A 20,447-nucleotide genomic window follows, 5' to 3' on the forward strand; every position below is an offset into this window, starting at 1 on the left:
CAAAGGAGTAGGGCGCTGGCCCCATATACCGAAGGTGGCAGGTTCAAGACTGGCCCCCAGCCGAAAAATCTGCAAAAAAAGGAAGAAAAATGAAATCTAGAGGGAAAAGATTATATCTGTAGTGTGTGACTCCAGATGAGGTTATACTAGCATTTGAGTGAGCAGAGAACATCCATCCTTAGCGATTGTTTCCAGTATATCTCCATTTGACTTCAAATTGGTTTTTTTCCACAATTGGAGAAAGACCCAAAGACGCATGCACCCAAGTCAATAATCTCATTTTGATAAGACTACCTAAGACATGGCAGAGAATCTATGACTTAAACAAGAATACCTTTCTTTGATAACACCTGGGAAACGTCAAAATAATATCTGGAAAAGGCTCTGTAATGCAGCAAGTCCCAGCTCCATCAATTACTATATGCATGGTCTTAGGCGAGTCACCACATCTCTGTAAACCTTAGTATCCTCATCTACAAAAGTGGGAATATTGGGGTAATCTTTCTCTACGATTCCTTCCACCTAGCTATGTATAATATATGGTAGTCACCCAATATTCTGACATCATAAATGGAAATCAATTGAAATATCGTAAAAATGAGGGATCATAAACATAGAATCTATAACTATTCATTAAAAAATTGTCTGTACACACCTAAAATGATTTTATATAACACCAGTGATACATGTAATCCACGTTGGGAAGCATCGTTCTGTATTTTTTCAGTGATTTAGGGGAACGTATTTCTATCATGAGAAGATTTTGTCCTCATTTGAAGGCTGATTATCTGAACTCTGGGCATGGGTAGATATGGCTGTGTGTCTATGTGTATGCGTTTTCCTTATCTAGATATTTGAAGAAGAGCACAGTGTTTTATACCTGGATCAGGGTGGAGTCCTGGTTGCTATGAAACACACATCTCTTCCAATTCGACATCTCTGGTAAGGGCATCTGCCTCCTATGAGATGCGTGTACATGATGATTCTGTACAGCTAAGAGCAGTGTAGGAGTCGTGCTGTCAAACTGTGACTGCTTGTAATAACATGTCAAGGTCTACTAGAGGAGTGGAGGTAGGATGGGACAAGGGAAAGGGGAGAGATAGAGAGAGTTTTGTCCCTTTACAGAGGAATTGCATTATGGTTTTCAAATGTGACAATACCCTCCCTCCCCCCAGCACCTTGTTCTCTCTGCACAATCACAGGTAGTGCAATGTTCACTACCATGTATGGTCTCTGAGTAGCTTAACTTCTCTCAGTCACCTTTGTCAAATAACATCTCCCAGAGTTTAGTATTTGCATTTCTTATGTGCATTCCATGCAGACATTTGAAGGCCATGACAACTCTGCTCCTATCTCGTCTCTCCCGATCCTGCTTCCTTAGCTGCCTTTTTTGAGCTGACATTGTGTAACCAAGTCTCCTGGGGGTCTTCCACACATGGATGTGCAAAGCCTCACCTCTGGAGGAGTTTCCACTAGGCTCCTTCATCTGTGTGTTTCAAAGTGACTCTCCCCGTATGTGAGCTTGTCCAAAGTCAAAGCCTTGTTCTGCTTCCACTGTTAGTTACTTTGATGACTGAAGGGAAAGCTGCGAAGTGGAGCAGAGGCTTGGCTCGGGGAAAAGCAGAGCCAAGGAAAAGATCCCGTGTGACTGTCGTAGTTGGTTCAGACAGCTATAACAGAACACCATGAGGCGGGTGGCTTAAAAGCAACAGAAGTTTATTTCTCACAGTCTGGAGGGTGAGGAGTCCAAGATCAAGGCGCTGCTGAGGACCCCACTTTCTAGTTCATAGATGACACCTGCTTGCTGCGTCCGACATGGTAAAAGAGAAAAGGCAGTTCTCTGAGGCTTCCTCCGTAAGGGCACTGCTTACCGCCCTTCACGGGGCTTCACCCTTGTCCTCTCAACATCTCACAAAGGCTGTGCCTCTTAATATCATCATATTTGTGATTATATGTTCAACATTTGAAATTTAGGGAGGATGCAAACATGTAGACCATTGCCGTGACCAACAGAGCCTGTCCTTCTTTACCCTTTCATTTCACGAGTTCAACCAAGATTTATAAAGCCATAAGAGGGACACTATTAATATTTGGTCACTTAGAGATAGCTTGGTTGAGATTTTGCAAGGACGTTGCTGTTCAGGATTATGTTACAGGTAATCCTGTTACTAGATAACCGTGCATTGTTGGAGAGTGTCACCTTGAGGTCTAAGAGTTAATAAAATATCCAGATTTTTAAAAATTCTGTCAAAGACTTATTGTTATCCCCCACGTTGTTGACATTTTACCACATCTGGGTCCCAATGATTTAGCTGACTATATTCCTATCTTCTGATATAATTAAGAACATTTAGTCACTTTGACAATGTCCTGGCTACTTTTAAAATGTATTCTTCTGTAGCCAGGCACAGTAGCTCATGCCTATAATCCTAGCACTCAGGGAGCCCGATGCAGGAGGATCACTTGAGCTCAGGTGTTCGAGACCAGCCGGAGAGACAGCAAGCCTCCCCCCTCCCCCACTCCCACCACCTGATCGCTACTGAAAATACGAAAATTAGCAAGGAATTGTGGCAGGTGTCTGTAGTCTCAGCTACTCGGGAGGTTGAGGCAGGAGGATGGCTTAGTGAGTTGCCTTTGTTTTGTGCATGTTGACTGTGAGTGAGGCTAAGGCCATGGCACTCTAGCCTGGGCAACAGAGTGAGACTCTGTCTCCCAAAAAAAAGAAAAACAGAAAACATTCTGTCCTACTAACCGTATCTTCCCTTTGAAAGGATGTTTTTTCCTTCAAGGTCCAGTGACTATTATGTTTTCTGTCTTTAGGCTGAGTTTTGATGAAGGCATATCTTGGAGCAAATACAGTTTCACATCTATTCCACTTTTTGTGGACGGGGTTCTGGGTGAGCCTGGAGAGGAGACTCTGATCATGACGTAAGTGGAAGCCTATGCTGTGTTTCAGTCTTAATGTAAGAAAATAAATCTAGAAAGATGCTTTAACGTAACCTGTTTGATTTGAGGCTGCTAGGTATAACATTTTTAGCAGAGTCAGTGTGTCTTCCAGCAACAATGCCCAGTAAAGAGAAAAGAAAATTGCAGGCAACTATTTCCTTGGTTCGTTGATCGTTTTTAAGAGACCCAGGCTGAAGGGTGACAGCAAAAGGACAAAGCTCTTTTCTTTCTGTATTAAGTGAATTTAGGGAAATCAGAAGTGATTGTTTCAATAGGAAATAAAGCTATATATTTAAAACTTTCATAATAAACAAACTGGATATGCAAGAAATCTCAGGCATATAAGAATGATCTCACTTGAAGTCAGAACTCAGAGCTTTGTCAAAATGCCACAAAGGACTGTGTTTCTCCCTGGCTCTTTACCTAACCCAATTGTGAGGCACATTAGGAAAAGCATGAGGACAATCTGTTCTCGGGAAATTGCATTTACACTCATTTTTGTCTGGAAAGTGATGATCATTAATTTGTGAAAGACTTGATTAATGACTTGGCTGCCTAAGGGTTTCAAAACATGGACTTTGAATTTCAAATGTGAAACTGTGATATTTCCTTCCTTTAAAAAATTGGACATGAAAAACACAAAGGGAAGGTTTTAAGGTAGGTGATTCTGTCATCAAAGAAAATTTCAAAATCAAAATGAACACTTGGTACATTTTCTAATTCTACACCTACCAGCACCATAGTTTACAATGTAGAAAACAATAATAAAAATTTAAAATGCCTAGTAGGTAGTCTTTTGCCCGTGGGAAACATTGTTAAATTAGCAATTTATTTCATAATTTGTCTATATTTACTTTTTTTATATTTGCAAAACATAGAGTTTTAAGAATATGACCGAGAAGATGTGTGGCTTTAATTCATACTTCCAGATAGTGATTCAACCATCTCATTAAGTCTCTGAGTCTCTCTGAAGCAGGAGAGTAGAATGACCAATGTAGGAAACCCCTGTAACTTCTTAGCCCAGCTTTCCACCTGTCCTAGGAATTGGTGAGAAGGTAGAGTAGCATGGAAACCCAGGGAACCATGTACATGAGCAAGACAATCCAGAAGTCTAACCTTAGACCACAGAGAAACAGCATTTGTCATTGTTTTCTCAAGCACATTTTTCAGCCTTTCTTGGGGTTTGATGTGTACAAAGCAGGCTCCTGACTCAAGCACTCAGGATTTTGGTTCCAGGGGTTCTTAGTGAGTTGCCTTTGTTTTGTGCATGTTGACAAAACCCTTTGAACCCCAGTTTATCCATCTGTGAAGTATATGTAGTAACAGTACACTCCTCATAAGTATGTTTTGAGGATGCAATGGTATGATCCATGGAAGGTGCTTGGCGTGCACCCAGCTCAAGGTTAACAAGGTGCGAATGCAAACTGCTGTTGTTAATGTCAGCCTTATTATCATTGTGGTCATTTCTATCATCATTAACCCTGTAGAGTGTTTGGACACTTCAGCCACCGCTCTGAATGGCAGCTGGTCAAAGTGGACTACAAGTCCATTTTTGATAGGCGGTGTGCCGAGGAGGACTACACGCCCTGGAAGCTCCACAGCCAGGTAAGGGGCAGAGACCTGAGAACACTCCCTGGGGAGGTGGTGGGGAAAAGCGGGTTGCTAAGGTGTAAGAACTGGGGTTCTCTAAGCCAAAATATCTGTCCCGTGCTTTCTTAGATGTTTTGTGTTCCACAGCAGTGAACAAACTCAACATTTATAGCTTGTTGTGAAGTCATTTCTGTTTTTATTGTGCCAGGATATAATGAGATAAAATTCAAATGTGCTTGGCTTAGACTTACAACTCAAAATGAAATACCAACTCAGCATTGAGATCCAAACATAATTTATCTGAGCGTGTCATACGGTTGTGTGGTGGGGGCGGGAGTGAGGAAGAGATCTTCAATTTTATCTAGCAGTGCAAACACAGGCATAAAATAACAAAATTAGGCTGGGCGAGCTGTGCCAGGAAAAGCCTTCCTCCCCTTGCCTTGACTTCCCAGAATTATATAGTGCATCTTGCCTCCTTCCAAGGTACGCAGAGTATGCGAACACAGAATTATTAATAGGAAACTTTTCTTTGTCCTGGATGCTCAGTTCTTCACCTTATAACAAAATGCTTAGACACAGGCATCTCTTCTTTGATTTTTCAAGGCAGATATTCGTCTTCAGGCTTCTTGAAGGATATGATGGAAGTTCTTGCTACAAAACCATTAAAATATTCAGCAAAAAATCATGTATTCCAAATTTAGATTAAATAATACATTTATATGTAGATGTTTAATGAAGCCAGTCAAAGTGAGATTATTCAAGAAAGACAGAATAAAGTAGATTAACCAAAATTCTGCTCTGGTCTTTCCGAAACACAAAAGAAGCTGTGTTTGATAGTGGGCACTGAATTACCTAGAAACACCCACCATATCCAGAGGCGCGACAATAAAATTGTCACTCATTTCCATTGCTGATATGGTCCCCTCTGGGATGCATAAGCATTGTGATATTCAAAGCTTTTACCTGTCTTGTGGAAAAACACAGAGTTTAGCTCCTTCACTGCCTGGTAGTCAAACATAAAATCAGTGCTATAAAGCTCTGTGGACAGAGGCACAATAAATCAGGGCAAAATGGATCTTCATGTTCCTTAGCAATACTTTTTTCATTTGCTTATAAATGACCAACTCTGTAAGTCTTTTATTATAAGAGAATTAGACTTAATTACTGCAGAATTGTTGCCGATACACTAGTTATATAGACTGAGTCTTACTCATGTGTGCACACTTCATAGCACTGCATCTAACATTTTGCCAAATAAAGTTTTGCTAAATACAGAAGACCTGAAGCATGTCATTTGACACATACCTCAGCTTCTTAGGATTGTCTCTGTAGTCACACTCTGTAATAGGGCCAGGCTCTAGGCATGAAAACGAAAATGCTGTTAGCATAAAGTGGGCACCAAAGTCCACGTTACACGAAGGTTTGTGAACATTGCCCTAAACTGCCCTCGTAGGAAGCAGGGAAAATCCAAGGCCATACCTGAGTGTGTGTGATCCCTCTCTCCTTACAGGGGGAAGTGTGCATCATGGGAGCAAAAAGGATATACAAGAAGCGGAAATCAGAGCGGAAGTGTATGCAAGGGAAATACGCAGGAGCCATGGAATCGAAACCCTGTCCCTGCACCGAGGCTGATTTTGACTGGTGAGGTGATTTTGACTGTTATCCCAGGGAGTCATTCAGTATGTCATACCCACATGGCCCTTAATGAAAGCTTAGATCCGAAGTAATAATAATAGGCATTGGGCCAAGCAACAATCCTCCTTCTTGTGCAAATTACTTCTTAGAGCCATCATAGTTGACTAGCAAGTGCATGTGTGAATGAGGCAATCAAGTGTTTATTTAGACTGAAATAGGATTCAGAAGATGTCTGGTAATGGTCTTCACATAACTGATGGATTCTCAGTATAAAAGGACCAGATCTACCCTGTGCTGCTTCCAGTAGCAAGACTGAGAACAGTAAGTGAGCTTTTCAGGGAACAAGTATGCTTGTACTCTAAATAAAAACGCTAGAATCTGGAATTCCCAGCGATGGAACAGTGAACTTTTAAGGCAGTAAATTTCTGTCCCTGAAAGTTTTCAATCAGGGTTTAGCTGACCAGAGCTTATGAGATCTGTGGAAGACATTTCCCAACTCAGTCCTAGGGTCCATCCACCCTGGGATGTTACAAATCTATAACTCTGTGGTAAAGCAGGCTTCTTGCTCTAGCATTAAACTGGTTTCAACTGGAGAAGTTCTGGGACATTTGGAAGTTAAACTAAACTCAGAGTGCTGTGGTGCTCTCCCTGGAACATTTGCTGAGCAGAAAACTAGCTATGGAGACAGTGATGCCCTTACCTCATTCTCAGCATTCAGGTGAGGTTGACCCGTGATTGAGGACGAGAGGGGGTAACTCCCCTGGGAATTTCCAGCTCACTTCATTTTACCTTTTCCCCCCTCTTCCTTTATTTTTTTCTTTTGTCTATTTCCTTTTAATTTATTTACATATTTTCGTTCAGAGGAAGAAATCACTAAATATGTATGCACATGTTAAAGAATTAAAACTTGACTTACATAAGAAACAAAGTCATTCTTTAATAATTTACTTCTAGTTGTGGAACAATCATGGGTCACATGCCTGATCATCAAAATAGCAGTGCTTGGGCTGAGGTACTGTGTACATACACATCACATATCATAGAAAAGTAAGCTTTTATCGTGGTAGACCCTTGGAGACGTTTTCTGAATGAGTTAGCAGAAGGGCCTGGCAAATTGGCCACCAGCAGTCAGAACGATACCCTCTTGCCGTTTCCCCCTTGTCCCTGGGCAAGCCAAGCTGAGAGGTGATGCTGTATCCCTCTGGGTTCAGCCAGAGGGCAACAGCGCTTTAGTTACATTAGAGCTCACAAAGAATTCTGCAGGGGCCTCCCAAACTGTGACTTTGGCTTCAGTCAGTGCAACATTACTCTATCGCAATGACAAAAACATATTTTATGTCTGTTCTACCCTTTGGGACTGACACCCTGAAATGCATTCACTGGGAAAACTACTCTGAGATTTGAAGTCATTCATCACATGCCTGTTTCTGAAGGCTGACTGCTGCTGCTTGTCTTTCCAAGAGGACTCAGAAAGGAAGTTAGCATTGCACATCAGTGGTCTAGCTTTGGCCTTATGAGCAGCCATTCTTTTGCAGAGAGTGACGTTATTCTCTAGTGGAAAACCAAAGAGAAAAGGGAAGATGAGATGTCCCAATTTCCAACTTCTCCGGGAAACATTTGCGTCTTTTCTATAAGGCTGCAGTTCCAACATAAGCCAGCCTTTCATCGTTGTTTTCCCTTTTCTCTTGTCAGCTAGTCCAGAGTGAAAGAAACACAGAATGAGGAAAGTAATTAGGCTTGTCCCCTCCCACACTCCTTCTCGGCCATGGGTCTTGGTCCAGTCCTGGCATTCACTTGTGATTGGAATCTGCTGCCCATCCCAGCAACTGAAAAGCACCCTGAGAAGTGGGAAATGAATGGTGAATGAGGCCATTAGGAGATTTTTCTGGTCAAATGGATTATTTTGTAGTTGTGTGATTTTTGAAATGATTGTGGAAGGCTCACCATGACCTAATTAGGTTCCTACTAGTAGCTAGAGTTTTGGTGATGCCACCTGGCTGACATGTAAGGAAAGGTGATTTTCACTGGATGTTCCTGTTGGCTTGACTATACCCTGGACAGTCCCCCAGGTGACCTTGCCTGTCCTTCTCCAGCATGGTAAAGGAATTCCTTGAAGTGAGCACTGGGTGTCCCGCAGGCAGCGATTCTGAAGTCTTCTTCCCCGTGCTGAGTGTTGAATCAACACCAAATCCAGCTGGGATGTGCAGAATCCTAAGGACCAGCTGCCTGGTGACAGGCCCCTGAGCTGAGCCTGTTTCTCCCTTTGCAGACTTCACGTGCCAGCTTCTCACCTCCACGACACAGATGGGCCAATTCACACGAATGCCTGCTCATCGCTGCCCGCGATTTGTCTGTGCATGTGGAGGTGCAATTTGTTGTCATTCTCTGTGCTCAGCTTCATCTGCCAGAAGCCAAAAATATCAGGCAGCTCAGAGATCCCTGGAGTCCAGAATGAAAGGAGGCTGAGAGAGAGAGAAGTCTTTGAGTATTTCCAAAGTAGAGACAAGATTTAAACAGTCAGCCCCACTGGCAGCGCTAACTGCGTAGGACAAAACTTTTCCTTAGGGGAATGCTGGAGATGCTTCTGAAGGACATTTCCCTTTTGGCTGTGACTTTGAAGCATATGGCTTGTGCACAGAGAGACCTGGCTCAGCTCTACTTGGTAGATCCAGATGTCTTGGAAGAGCATTCCAAAGACATCACCAGTAATGAGGATTGTGCCACACGTGTCTGCATTAAACTGTTTCGAAGTTTTTGTGGAGGACTGAGCTTCTACTGTGACCTGTTTTCTTATTACAGCTTTCTCGAGCCCAGCCACATAAGTATTGTCTGTCCTTCTAAGGAGAACATGATCTACTCTTTCAACTTAAAGGTGTTTAAATGGAATTTTTTCTGCAGGATGTTTTCATGATAATTGATAGATAGTCTGTGAAAAAAAAGGTCCTACTGTTGAAAAGACATAGAATCAAGAATTGTTCAGTGTTTTGACTAATAGGGTGCCGTAGGAGCTGGGTGTGGACTAACATGGAATTGTTTGCTATAATTTTGCCGCCTCCTGAGAGGTTTTCTCTTTCCCCACAGTGACTATGGTTATGAGCGACACAGCAATGGCCAGTGTCTGCCGGCATTCTGGTTCAACCCATCCTCTCTGTCAAAGGATTGCAGCCTGGGACAGAGTTACCTCAATAGTACTGGGTGAGTGTCGGGTAGTGATCTGAGAGGACAACCTGTTCAGCTTTCGTGCAAATGTTATACTCACAGATGGGTTCTGATAAAAGGCCAGGCTATCTCCTTACAATAATTGCTGTGCTATTGCGTTTGTTTGTTTTAATAATGCTGCAAAAGTTTCATCTAAGGATAGGAAACCAGTTCCAAGTAAAAAAATCAGATATGTTCCTTAGTCAAAGATATTAATATATACATTTCTTCACTTTTTGGATGTTGTTATTTCTAAAGGATTTCATTGTGTGTGGTCAGCGTTTTCCCTCACCGCGTCCCTGGTGAGGAGGCCCAACAGATCCTCCATATGTACATGAGCTGTTTTATAGATGTGGAACCTGGGGTCAGAAAAGGAGCTCATTGGCTTTTGGAGAGTGTGCTAGTGTCAGTAAGACACGTTTTCTTTCTCTCCTGATACATTTAAAGCTCGCTTTCTCATCTTTATAAACCTGGAATTAAATTTTAAATTTTTGTGTTTGATCCTTTGGGTCAGGGAGCTTATTCATAGTTGTTTAAGGAATAAAAGGAAAAGGAAAAACAAATGTCACGACTTTGCCACAAATGTAATTGATGTTTATAAACTTAAAAATAATGTGTCAACTTCCTTAAATTCTGATTCAAACAAATAATCTGTAAAACGGCACTTTTGAGCCATTCTGGCAAACTGAACATACACTGGCTCAGGTGATAGATTAGTCTGGACTTGCCAGGAAACCAGAACCAATAGGGTGTACATTTACATGGAAAGATTTATATCATATGAAAGTGGTTCATTCAATAACAGAGGCAGGTAAGTCCCAAGATCCGCAGAGGAAGTCAGCAAGCTGGAGACCCGGGGCAGCTGGTAGTTTAGTTGTAGTTTAAGTCTGAAGGCCCAAAATTTGTAGAGCCAACAGGGTAGTTTCTGTCCAAAGGCCAGCAAGTTTGAGGTGGAGGAAAAGCTGACGTGTCAGTTCAAGCCCAAAGACCAGAAAAAAGCCAATGTCATCCCCTTGAAAGCCATCAGGCAAAAAGAATTCCCTCTCATTTGGGGGACTGTGAAACTGTCAGCACTCTGCCCTCCTCAGTCTACTGACTTCAGCATTCATCTACTGAGAAACACCTTACCAAAACACCCAGCATAACTTTTGACCAAATATCTGGACACCCCTTGCCTCAGTAAAGTTAACCCATTGAATTAACCACCACAGTGGTAATAAGGGATCGTTGTATGTGTAGGTATCAAAAGATGTTTTTGGTTAGGCTTAAATAAATAATAAGCCTGATTTTCAGATGTACATATTGTGAGTTTTGTTTTAAAGTATTATGGAAGAGATAGATATCAGTAATTTGTGGAGATGAGTTAATAGGCACATGGAAGTTTGTTATGCCATTTTCTTTTATTTGTGCATATTCGAAATTCTGATATTTAAATGTTAAAAAGAAAGGAAGGGAGGGAGGCGAGGGCGAGAACCTTACGAATTAGCCGATTCTGCTTGACTAAGCCTCGTATCATTTCTCATGCCAGCTTTAGAATGAATAATCCATGTGAGAAGGTGAAACTTCCATTTATATACTCTGTGTTTCAAAATTATGAATACTTTTCATTCAGAAAAGTAAAAAAGATTACTAAACTAATATGTAGTATTCTTTTAAAAGAGAGGAAAGACATAGAAAGAGACTTCCAACTACTTCTATTTCTGATTTTAGTGACTCCCAGAACCTTTGAATGAAGGAATGAGCTGTAATTTATTGAATACTAACACAAAGTCTGGGGAAAATACAAAGAATGCTTATGGGGTGTCCAACCTTTTTTGTTTTTCCAGGCTGTACATTGGAAGAAGAAGAGTTATCTTGGGCCACACATTAAATAATAAACACTAACAAAAGCTAAGGAGCAAAAGAAAGGTTCATGCATTAATTCCACAACATCCAACATGGCAGATAAACAGAATAGGTCTCAAAAAATCCACATGTGACCCACGGGCTGCAGGTTGGACACCCCTGTTAGCAACAAGTCAGAAAGGTCTTTGGCATAGTAGCAAGGGAAAGAAATTGAAAAAGGCTGATAAAAATCACAAAACTTAATGGAGAGGGAATGCCAGAAACAAGAGTTTGATTACCTGCAGGTACCAGCGTGTTTAGACATTATAAAGGTACCACATTGGAAACCCTTCAAGCTAATTTAGAATTGATTTTTTTTTAACCAACTTGGTCAAGAAAGTCTGTCTTTGGTATAGGTGAGAAAGGGCTGAGGCATAGAGGTATGACAGTTATTACAGACGCTATGCAAGTCACTGGCATCAGGCAATGAAGGCCCGTGACTCCTCACTTTTCAGTTTATTGGGATTTTTATAAAACTGACTCATATAAGATAGAACATCAGAAATGAATAAATTATAATTTTCTGTTCAAAAAAACATAGATAAGGATTTATTGTCTATGCCCTATAAAATTAAAATTCAAATGAGAAATGTGATTTAGCAATAATTTTTCAGGCCTACAAATGTGTGTCAATGCAGTTTTCATGTTTACTAGTTATAGAATCATAACATTATCTTCAGGGATTCCACATTCACCCTGGGGGCTTGCTCGTGGCAGTGGGAAATGCCTGATAACATCTGACCCAAGTGGTTTTTGTTAAGTTGCCACATGCACTGGTTTCATCTATTTCATTCCCATGTTGTGCAGTAAAGCATCAGCGCTGGTGACCAGGCTGGTGCTCAGAACATAAGTAGAGTCCCAGCCATAAGCAGGTCTGACAGATGTCCTGGTCTCACAGTAAGGTGCTCATAGGTGAAAGAATAACCTCCCAAATAGGGCCTTACAGGCTAACGTCAGGGGAACAGGTGGCCCTGTAACCCCCACTGGTCATCATATTGTGTAAACTTACATTTTGCACTAGGAACAAAAAGGCCCTGAGCTGGGACAAGAGCCCGCAATCATCTTCCAAGAAGTCCTCACTTCACTGAGTTCCCCTGTGCAGTGTCTATAGCCAACTCAAGAGTTGGCAAGAGGTAAAATGTAGGCGAAAGTGAAAAAGAACTTTCTGCTTTTCTTAATGTCACCGCAGCCCCCTCACCCTAGACGTTGCTTGGCTGTGTGCTGATTTGGTGGTATTTCATAAACACAGCTCTAGTGTTTAATGTTGTAGCCACGAAAATGCTGCCATGAAACATTTAGCTTGTCACCTAAAAATATTTCGTTACAAATAATAGATATGTATGATATTTAAATGTCCAATTCAGACCAGCTGTGGCCCACAAAACTGTGGTCTGTTTGCTAAGCATGCTTCCAAACACTTTGCTTTGCATTTGACAGGGAATAGTTGCATGAAGAGAAAATATGTAAAATTAATTTGGGAGGCGTTCTTTTATATATGTAATATAGATATTTTCTACTAAGTATATTTTTCTTCTATTTTCCTTTTTATTCAAAAATGCATCTAAAACATCTTTCCCAGTCAGAACATATGGGCCACTTTTCATCTCATTTCTTTAATTCCCTAGTATCATAGAGTATAGGGTATTTAGTCTTCCCCTTTCATGGACATTCGGGTTATTTTGGGTTTTTGTCTGCCACTATAAACAATGATATAATTAACTTTCTCATCCCATAATACTCGTTATAAAAAAGCATGCAAAGATAATTAGAGTCTCTTTTGGCAATTGGAGGTGTTTCTGCTAGTTCATAAAGCACATTTCACTCAGCCAAATGGTTATGACTTAGAATCGATTATTAGGCATTCAGGCATTGCCAAACATCTCCCCTATAAGGGTTAAAACTCTAGTATCCTGCTCACATCCTGCCTCTGATTCCCACAAAGTAGAGATTCATTTGTATTAATTGCTAACCTCCTTTAAAATTCAAATGCCAGTAGATTCTGCAAAGGAAAGCTCAAAAGAGAGGGAAGTGGGACTTGGCCATGTTCATAAGGTGAGGAAGGTCATTTCATGTAAAAAGAACAAGAACCCTAGAATAGGGCCACACTGATAGTTTTCTCAAGGGCAAGCCTGGATGCCAGTGCCTGGGAGCCTGTAGAGTTAAGTAGCAACCATGCAGGGTAAGTCCCCAGTGTCAATGTTAAGCCTTTCATGGACACTTCATGCTCTGTCAGCACAGAATCTGTGTTAGTCTCAGGGCTGGGATGAAGTGCAGAGGATGACAGGGGCAGGGCTGCCCTGGGATCCAGCGCCTCCTTAAGCGGTGCTCCCAAGGCACTTTACTGTCCCTTACCGTATAGCACATTGTGCAGACATGCAGTCACAGCGTGAATTAAATAGTCTACTGTACAATCTTCCCTTGTTCATCGAGGTTAACAAGCAAATCTCTAAGCATTGGCTTTCTGAGAATGCAATTGGAAGCATGAGGGAAAACTATCCTTCACATGTAGTTTACTTTCTTAAATGCCTCACTTTATAAATGGTTATGGTCGCTTTTACAGTCAGCTTATCACCCTGTGGATATAGCAGTGTTCTCACCTTCACCCACTTCTCCACAATGGAAAGATCCTAGCATTGGTTGTTATTGTGCCCAACAGAAATGCTATTTTGAGAAAATGTCAACATTTATATCAGCTTCACTGTGTAGAAGTGAATGGTTCCACAATTTGTGTTTTAGTTCATGGCTAGGACTTAGACAAGATGGATGAGAGAAGATGGGAGCAGAATGCCCCTCCAGGGAGCCGTCACCAGCAGCCCTGCTCCAGTCCAGTGGAGTCAGGGTTTCTAACGTCCACCTGTGGAACTGCGTATCAGCAAATTTCTGCTGTGTTTTCCACGCCTGGCTCCTTTTCCCTTTTCACCCTGTGCCTCACGACTTCCACAAGCTATGTCCCATCCTGAGGGACAGCAAGATGCTGGACCCTGGTCCTCAGCCTTTTGTGGCTTGAGAGTGAAATGTCATCAAGGATGCTTTATTCCATGGGGAAAATGAGTAATTTTTGAGTGACACAATTAAGGTTTTCTAATCCAAACTTTATTATCTTTAACAAGTGACTTTATAGCTTTTTGCCATTGGGGTTTGAATAAATGTGATACATTACGTCAAGCACGTAGCACAATGCCTAGCACATAGTCATCGCTTCCGAAAATCCTCGTATCATTGCCAATAAGGCAGTATGTCCATGGCTTTTCCGGAGTGAAGCAAAAAGATGGGGAAAACTTTCTTTAGCTATGAATCTATAGAGCAGACACGTATTTGGTACTTAATAGTCACTGCAATACTGAGATCTGGGATGTATTTAATCTAAGACCTTGTTTTCTCATCTGTAAAAAAGAAATAATAACCTGTATAGGCTCATAAAGTCACATAATGAGAAAATGATGGAGCACTGTAACACCGAAACTCATGTCTGTCCCTCTACGCCACTCGGGCTAGATGACTTGTTTATCTCATTAGTGACAAGTTTCTTTTACTCAAGTAAAATGAAATCAGTGTTCATTTGTATATTTTATCACAAGTTTTATTACTCATCTCGGTGCTAAAATAGCCCCAAATTCATTCTTCTTCTTTTCTTTATCAATATCTGTGAATATCTGTTTGCCCACGCACAAACATGAGATCATTTATTGTACTTATACATGGTTAAATCTCATTATTCTGTTTTGGAAGCAAGGAACATACTGAAAATTGAAGTTGCCAAATTAACTAGGACATTGCTTGTTTCATGCCAATGATAAAGGGTTCTGTAAATATAAAATAAAATAGGCATTGGTTGGTTTATTCTAAGAAACCAAGATAATCTCAAGGGACAGATTTCTTCTTGAGAGTATGTCAGAGATATTTCTAGATGTGTTAAAAAAAAAACTGTATGGAAATTTCTGTCTGTGGCATTTTTTTACAGGAACCATTAATCCCTCATAAAAGAATATGCAAAGACGACCCTAGTGTTCTTCAAAGTTAGTTTCTCAATATACAATGGGGACATTTACTTAAGATGCACATTTTTCTTTAAAGAGCATAATTTCAGTATCTGTATAAAAATATTTAATGGATTCAGGGAAAAAATACACATATATATTCTATCAAAATAATTATCTCCATATTTTCAAGATACATACGAAATGCCTTTTATGAGCAAGTTGTGGTTTCTTATTGCCCAGGAGGATGGTGAGAGTTAATAATGTGCGGTAGATTTCAAAATAGCTGGAAGAGAGGATTTTGAATGTTCTCACCACAAAGAAATGATAAACGTTTGAAGTGCTGAATATGATGGATTTGATCATTATAAAATGTGCACATGTATCAAAACATCACACCATACTCTGTAAATATGTACAATTTAGTATGTGTCAATTAAAAATAAAATAAAAGTAAAAAAAATTCTTCTTTACATCAGCCCTGGAAACATTTGGACCTAAGCTAATCTGTCCTCACCCTGGATTTGCTATTTTCAAGGTCTTTGGGGCCTTTGATCTCTTCCCAGGTGACTCAGTTTCTGGTGCCTTGATGCGATTTTGAAGTTTGGTCTGATCTCCACTCAGCGAGATTTGTCAGTAAGCATCAAGGAGAATAATTGGCTCTAAAAGTGGTGCATGTGTTTAAAGTCCACAGAAAGGAAACCGCTTGCATTATTCACAGACTTGTCACTGTAGGGCCCATGTTGCTGTTTTCCAGCCGAGAACGATGCAGCCTCACAGCAGACACTCAATAACAGGTTGTTGCTAAGAAGTTGACTCTTCAGAGCACCTTTCCTAGATGAAGTTTTCTATCTTTTCATGGAATAGTATTGGGATTGGAAAATGGAGAAGGTGGATATCACTGTATGTAGAGACCTACCTTCTCACACAGCACTTGCTGCGTATACCTAGATGGTGTTGGCATTGATGATTCTTATCCAGTTGCTGTGGGACAGCGGCAAGAGAATACCAAGCACAGTACAGAGTTCCAGCCAAGCATCCCCTCTGTGACCTTAGACAACTATCTAAACTGGATTGCCTTTTCTTTATGTTTAAAACTAAGGAATTATATTGGATGGTCTTTTCCTTCAAGCTCTGATATTTCCATGACTGATCAAGATAACTCAATATTAGGATTCCTTGGACTACAGGTGCTCAAAAGAAGGGAAAATAATTTTATATAACTTAGTTGTACAACTAGTTGATTGAGATAGTGGATTCTATGAACCATTCTCATAATTTTTATTTTTATTGTTTGGGATTCATTGAGGGTACAGAGAATTGGGTTACACTGATTGCATTTGTTAGGTAAAGTCCTTCTTATAATTGTGTCCCACTCCCAAGAGGTGTGCCATATACTGTAACCCCAACCCCCTCTCTCCTCCCCTCTCCTCACTCTCTTGTTCCCCCACCTCCCCACCCTGTATTAGATAAGCTGCTGCCTTCACATTAGAATTGAGTACATTGGATTCTTGCTTCTCTGCTCATTCTCATAATTCTTGATATTAAATGATTTAGTTAAATGTAGCCGTGTGTCCCATTTCATCAAGCTGGTGTTCAAAATGAAGACACATTCCATTTACTATTCAAATTAACTGACTTGTGCTTCTATCCTGCTTAATGCAAGAAAAGCTTTCTTCCCTCTACCTGGTCTTCTGATTTATGCCTGTCCCTTAATACTCAGCTAAAGGAAATAGTCCAGAGAGCTGTTGCCTTGGGGAGATGAACTTGGAAATCAGCTTAGTGAGCCGTGGAACTGCATTCTTCCTGTGTGCTGATGCTATGCCTGCTGCCTATGATAGCCCTCCTTAGCACATAACTTTTCACATGGGATCACCATTAAACTAAAAATGGCCATCTTTGGGCTTACTAATGAAGAGTCACAATAGCTAATGCACAGCCAGCCATCAGTGAGTTCTGTGAAGTCCAGGTGCAGATCCCTATGCACTGCAGAACAGATCTGGGCCACCACCACCTCCAATCCATCTCTTCCCCAATCGCTAAGCAATGCCCCTTAAGCCCTGGATATCCATGTCTGATTATCTATAGCTATATAACTCTTTTACTTTGCATAAATGAACACACACACCCATAGCTATTTTTCACATTGCATACTTGTATTGCTAAGGTGGTCGGTCTTGGAAGATTTTAAATCTCAGCCATACACAACCAGTCCCCTTCTCTATCCCCATGGCTTGCTTCATTTCCTGCTTCATTAAGTCCAATGTCATTGTAACAAGGCAAGCTTTTCCCTTGAAAGCAACGGCACACAGTACAAGCCAAGAAATTAAACCATTTAATTTTTTCTCATTGTGAGTGCAAATGAGGGACACCATTGCTCAGTGACAATAAGGCCTTCTTAGAGCACCAGAAGACCTAGAGTCCCGGTTTTGTCTTATGCTTTACAGATATAACTACTAAGAAAAACAGGGGAGGGAAAGCTTCACAGAGAAGCAGGACTTTTAAGCTGATTCTTAAAAGGATGAATAGAACTTTCACAAGGGGAAAGAGCATCCCAGGCAAAATGAACAGCACGAGCAAAGGAAGGCATATCGTGTTTAGAATGGCCTCAGTTCAGGAGGTATGTTGGGCAGTGGGAAGATACAGAGCTAGAAAGACGCACTGAGACCAGATCAGGGACCTTCACTTTATTCTTTAGGATAAGCCCAGAGGACGTTTTGAATGATTTTAAGAAAGAAATTGACATGGCTGAGTTTGATCAGAGGATGACCTTGGCAATAAGAAGGTAGCTTTTATTTTTAGGGAACTAGCTATATATAACAGCACTGAAATACGAACTTTCTCTAATTTCTGATATTTCATTTTTGTTGGTTCTCACAATGTGCCAGACTCTGTGCAAAGCCTTTTGTGAAAATGCATTATCTCATTCAGTTGTCCCAAGGACTTTATGAAAAGATTTTTGTAATTTTCCCTATTTTACAACCAAAGATTAAAGAGAGGTCAGTTAAATTGCCCAGGTTCAGACAGTAAGAAAGAAAATGAATTTAAACTCAGGCAATGGGGTGCCATAGTACTAAATTTAACTTGCAGGGCGGTGGTCGTCAATCCTAGCCATGAACAAGAATCACTAGGAGAACTTAAAACCCCAAACGAGCCGACCCCAGCATTCTCAATTAAATAAAAATTCCTGGAGGCAGGAGATGGGCATGCGTATATTATAGAAGTTCCTGTAAGTGATTCCAAAGCACAGATGGGGAAGAAGAGATCTACGGAGTCAGACTGTACCACCACCTTAATGTACAGTGACTAGTCATAAACGTCTATGCTCCACCATCACCACCTCACAGTCACAAGGAAGAGAAACCACTAGTAAATAGAAAAATCACAGAACACAGAGAATGTCAATGCTCTTTACTTGCAAAGAAAAAATATGGCCTTCGTTTTTTTTTTTTTTAAGACGGCTAGGCAAGCAAAATCAAAGAGGGTAGGGACAAAAAGACAGACGTGACAGAGGCATATCAAGATTGGAAGGAATGGAATAGCGGAAATTGGGGTTGTTGGCGTAATGGGACACTGTCTACTGATGAGTTGTCTATAATATCAAAGGCACATTTGGAGAATGTTTCCTTTTCAGTAATTGTACCAAGACTCCCTCGCCATTACAAAGCACTTTTCTTCTCGGCAGATTGAAGAATGCTTTACTGACTAAATGCATCCCAGTAATATTCAGAGCTCAGGTCCAACATAATCATAAGTTGCCTTGTTATTACGGAGGTAGCAGCCCCATTTAATAACATATTAAATGCATTATTCATTTATATAACTGAGACCCGTGGACAGCTGCTGGGATGGAAATAGAACCATTCTGTAATGCAAAAAGCAGGTGTGTGCTTGCTTGAGTAAATGAACTCTGTATTACAGCACAATTTTCTTCTAAATTTCAGGGACAGGTCTGGTGGGGCTAATGCAATGCCGTTTCATTCAGGAAATAAAATGGTTTCAGAATGGTTTTTAATGAGCATTTTAAAAAAAATTACCAACAGTCTTCTCTGTGGCAGAATCCCAGGGGGATATATTCGTGCTTTGGATTTAAGCAGAACTCCTGTTGCTGCAGGATTCAGGAAAGCCTGAGGTGATGATTGGTCAGAACAGAGACAAATAAAAGGAACGTGCTCTAGCTTTGGTGATGGTGGTGATGGTGAGGCTGTTCTCGCCAAGAGGGAGTCAGTCCCAAGTGTGCTTGGATGCTAAGTAAATAAAAACTGTAACTTGACTTAGTGTGCACGTGCCTCACCTCTACAATAGTCTGTCAGTCCCGGATGTACCGGTGAACTCACTGAGAAGCCGTAATTATCCCGGGTGGTGTTGCTGGTCATTTCTTTGCTTCCATTGCTGGCTCCGGAATGGTGCCATTCTCCAATGTCTGTGCCTTGTTTTTTATTTTCTTCTCTCTTCTACCTGCCCTTATTTTGTCTTTTAATATGCATGCCCTCATAGGCAGCCTCTAAGTATTTCTTTTATTAATATCAGTTGGGATGATGTTTAAATGCTAGACATGAAAATGCCTAATCAGAATGGGCAGTGATCTTAGTGCTGAAACAGGGGTTTGGAGCCCTCGATGGGCTACATGTTACTCATTAGTTACTGGGCTGTAAAAAAAGCAAAGATAATGAGGATAAGGATGAACACAGCTGAGTTGGTAGGTGAGATGCTTAGAGGGTTTGGGACAGGTGGTGTTGAACAGCTGCCACATGGGTATTTCAGCATTTAAACTGAGACAGTCATCCTAGTATGAACCTCTTGATCACCAGCCTTGCATGTCTGGGGTACAAAGAGATCCTTATGGAGGTTAAAATTCACATAGTCGCACACCAGAAGAAAATTATGCAAGGCATAAAAAATTCCTATGGAGTCTATAGAAAAGATTCCCTTGAGAGTTCAGAGGAGGGAGAGTCTTATTCCATGTAAAGGGGCAGCACACTGCAGTAGTAAAGAAGGAATGTTTTCCGAGACAAATCATCTGGAGAAAACTAGTTAATACCTATATATCTTAATTTCCTCATTTGCATACTGGGAATAATTACAATATCTTTCTTATTGGGGATATTTTGAAGACAAATGAGATAATCCATGTGAAGAACTTAACCCAGTGACTCTAACACAGCATTCTCTATGAACTTCTTCCTATTTTACTGTCATTGTCAGGGAAATGGCCTT

The 20,447-nt window shown here is 40.9% G+C and overlaps 1 protein-coding gene across 5 annotated transcripts in view; it reads left to right on the top strand.

Moving 5' to 3' along the window:
- The window catches only part of SORCS1 (sortilin related VPS10 domain containing receptor 1), a 505,175-nt gene that overhangs the window by 415,595 nt on the left and 69,133 nt on the right, over positions 1-20,447 (top strand). For all 5 annotated transcript variants that reach the window (XM_003787186.1, XM_003787185.2, XM_003787187.2 and 2 more), the window contains exons 13-17: positions 851-942; positions 2,821-2,928; positions 4,434-4,551; positions 6,047-6,177; positions 9,253-9,366. In XM_003787186.1, coding sequence (XP_003787234.1) covers positions 851-942; positions 2,821-2,928; positions 4,434-4,551; positions 6,047-6,177; positions 9,253-9,366 — 563 coding nt within the window. The remainder of the gene's footprint in view (positions 1-850; positions 943-2,820; positions 2,929-4,433; positions 4,552-6,046; positions 6,178-9,252; positions 9,367-20,447) is intronic.

This window comes from Otolemur garnettii, unplaced genomic scaffold (assembly GCF_000181295.1).
Source record: "Otolemur garnettii isolate 467f Iridium unplaced genomic scaffold, OtoGar3 scaffold00021, whole genome shotgun sequence".
Taxonomy (NCBI): Eukaryota; Metazoa; Chordata; class Mammalia; order Primates; family Galagidae; genus Otolemur; species Otolemur garnettii.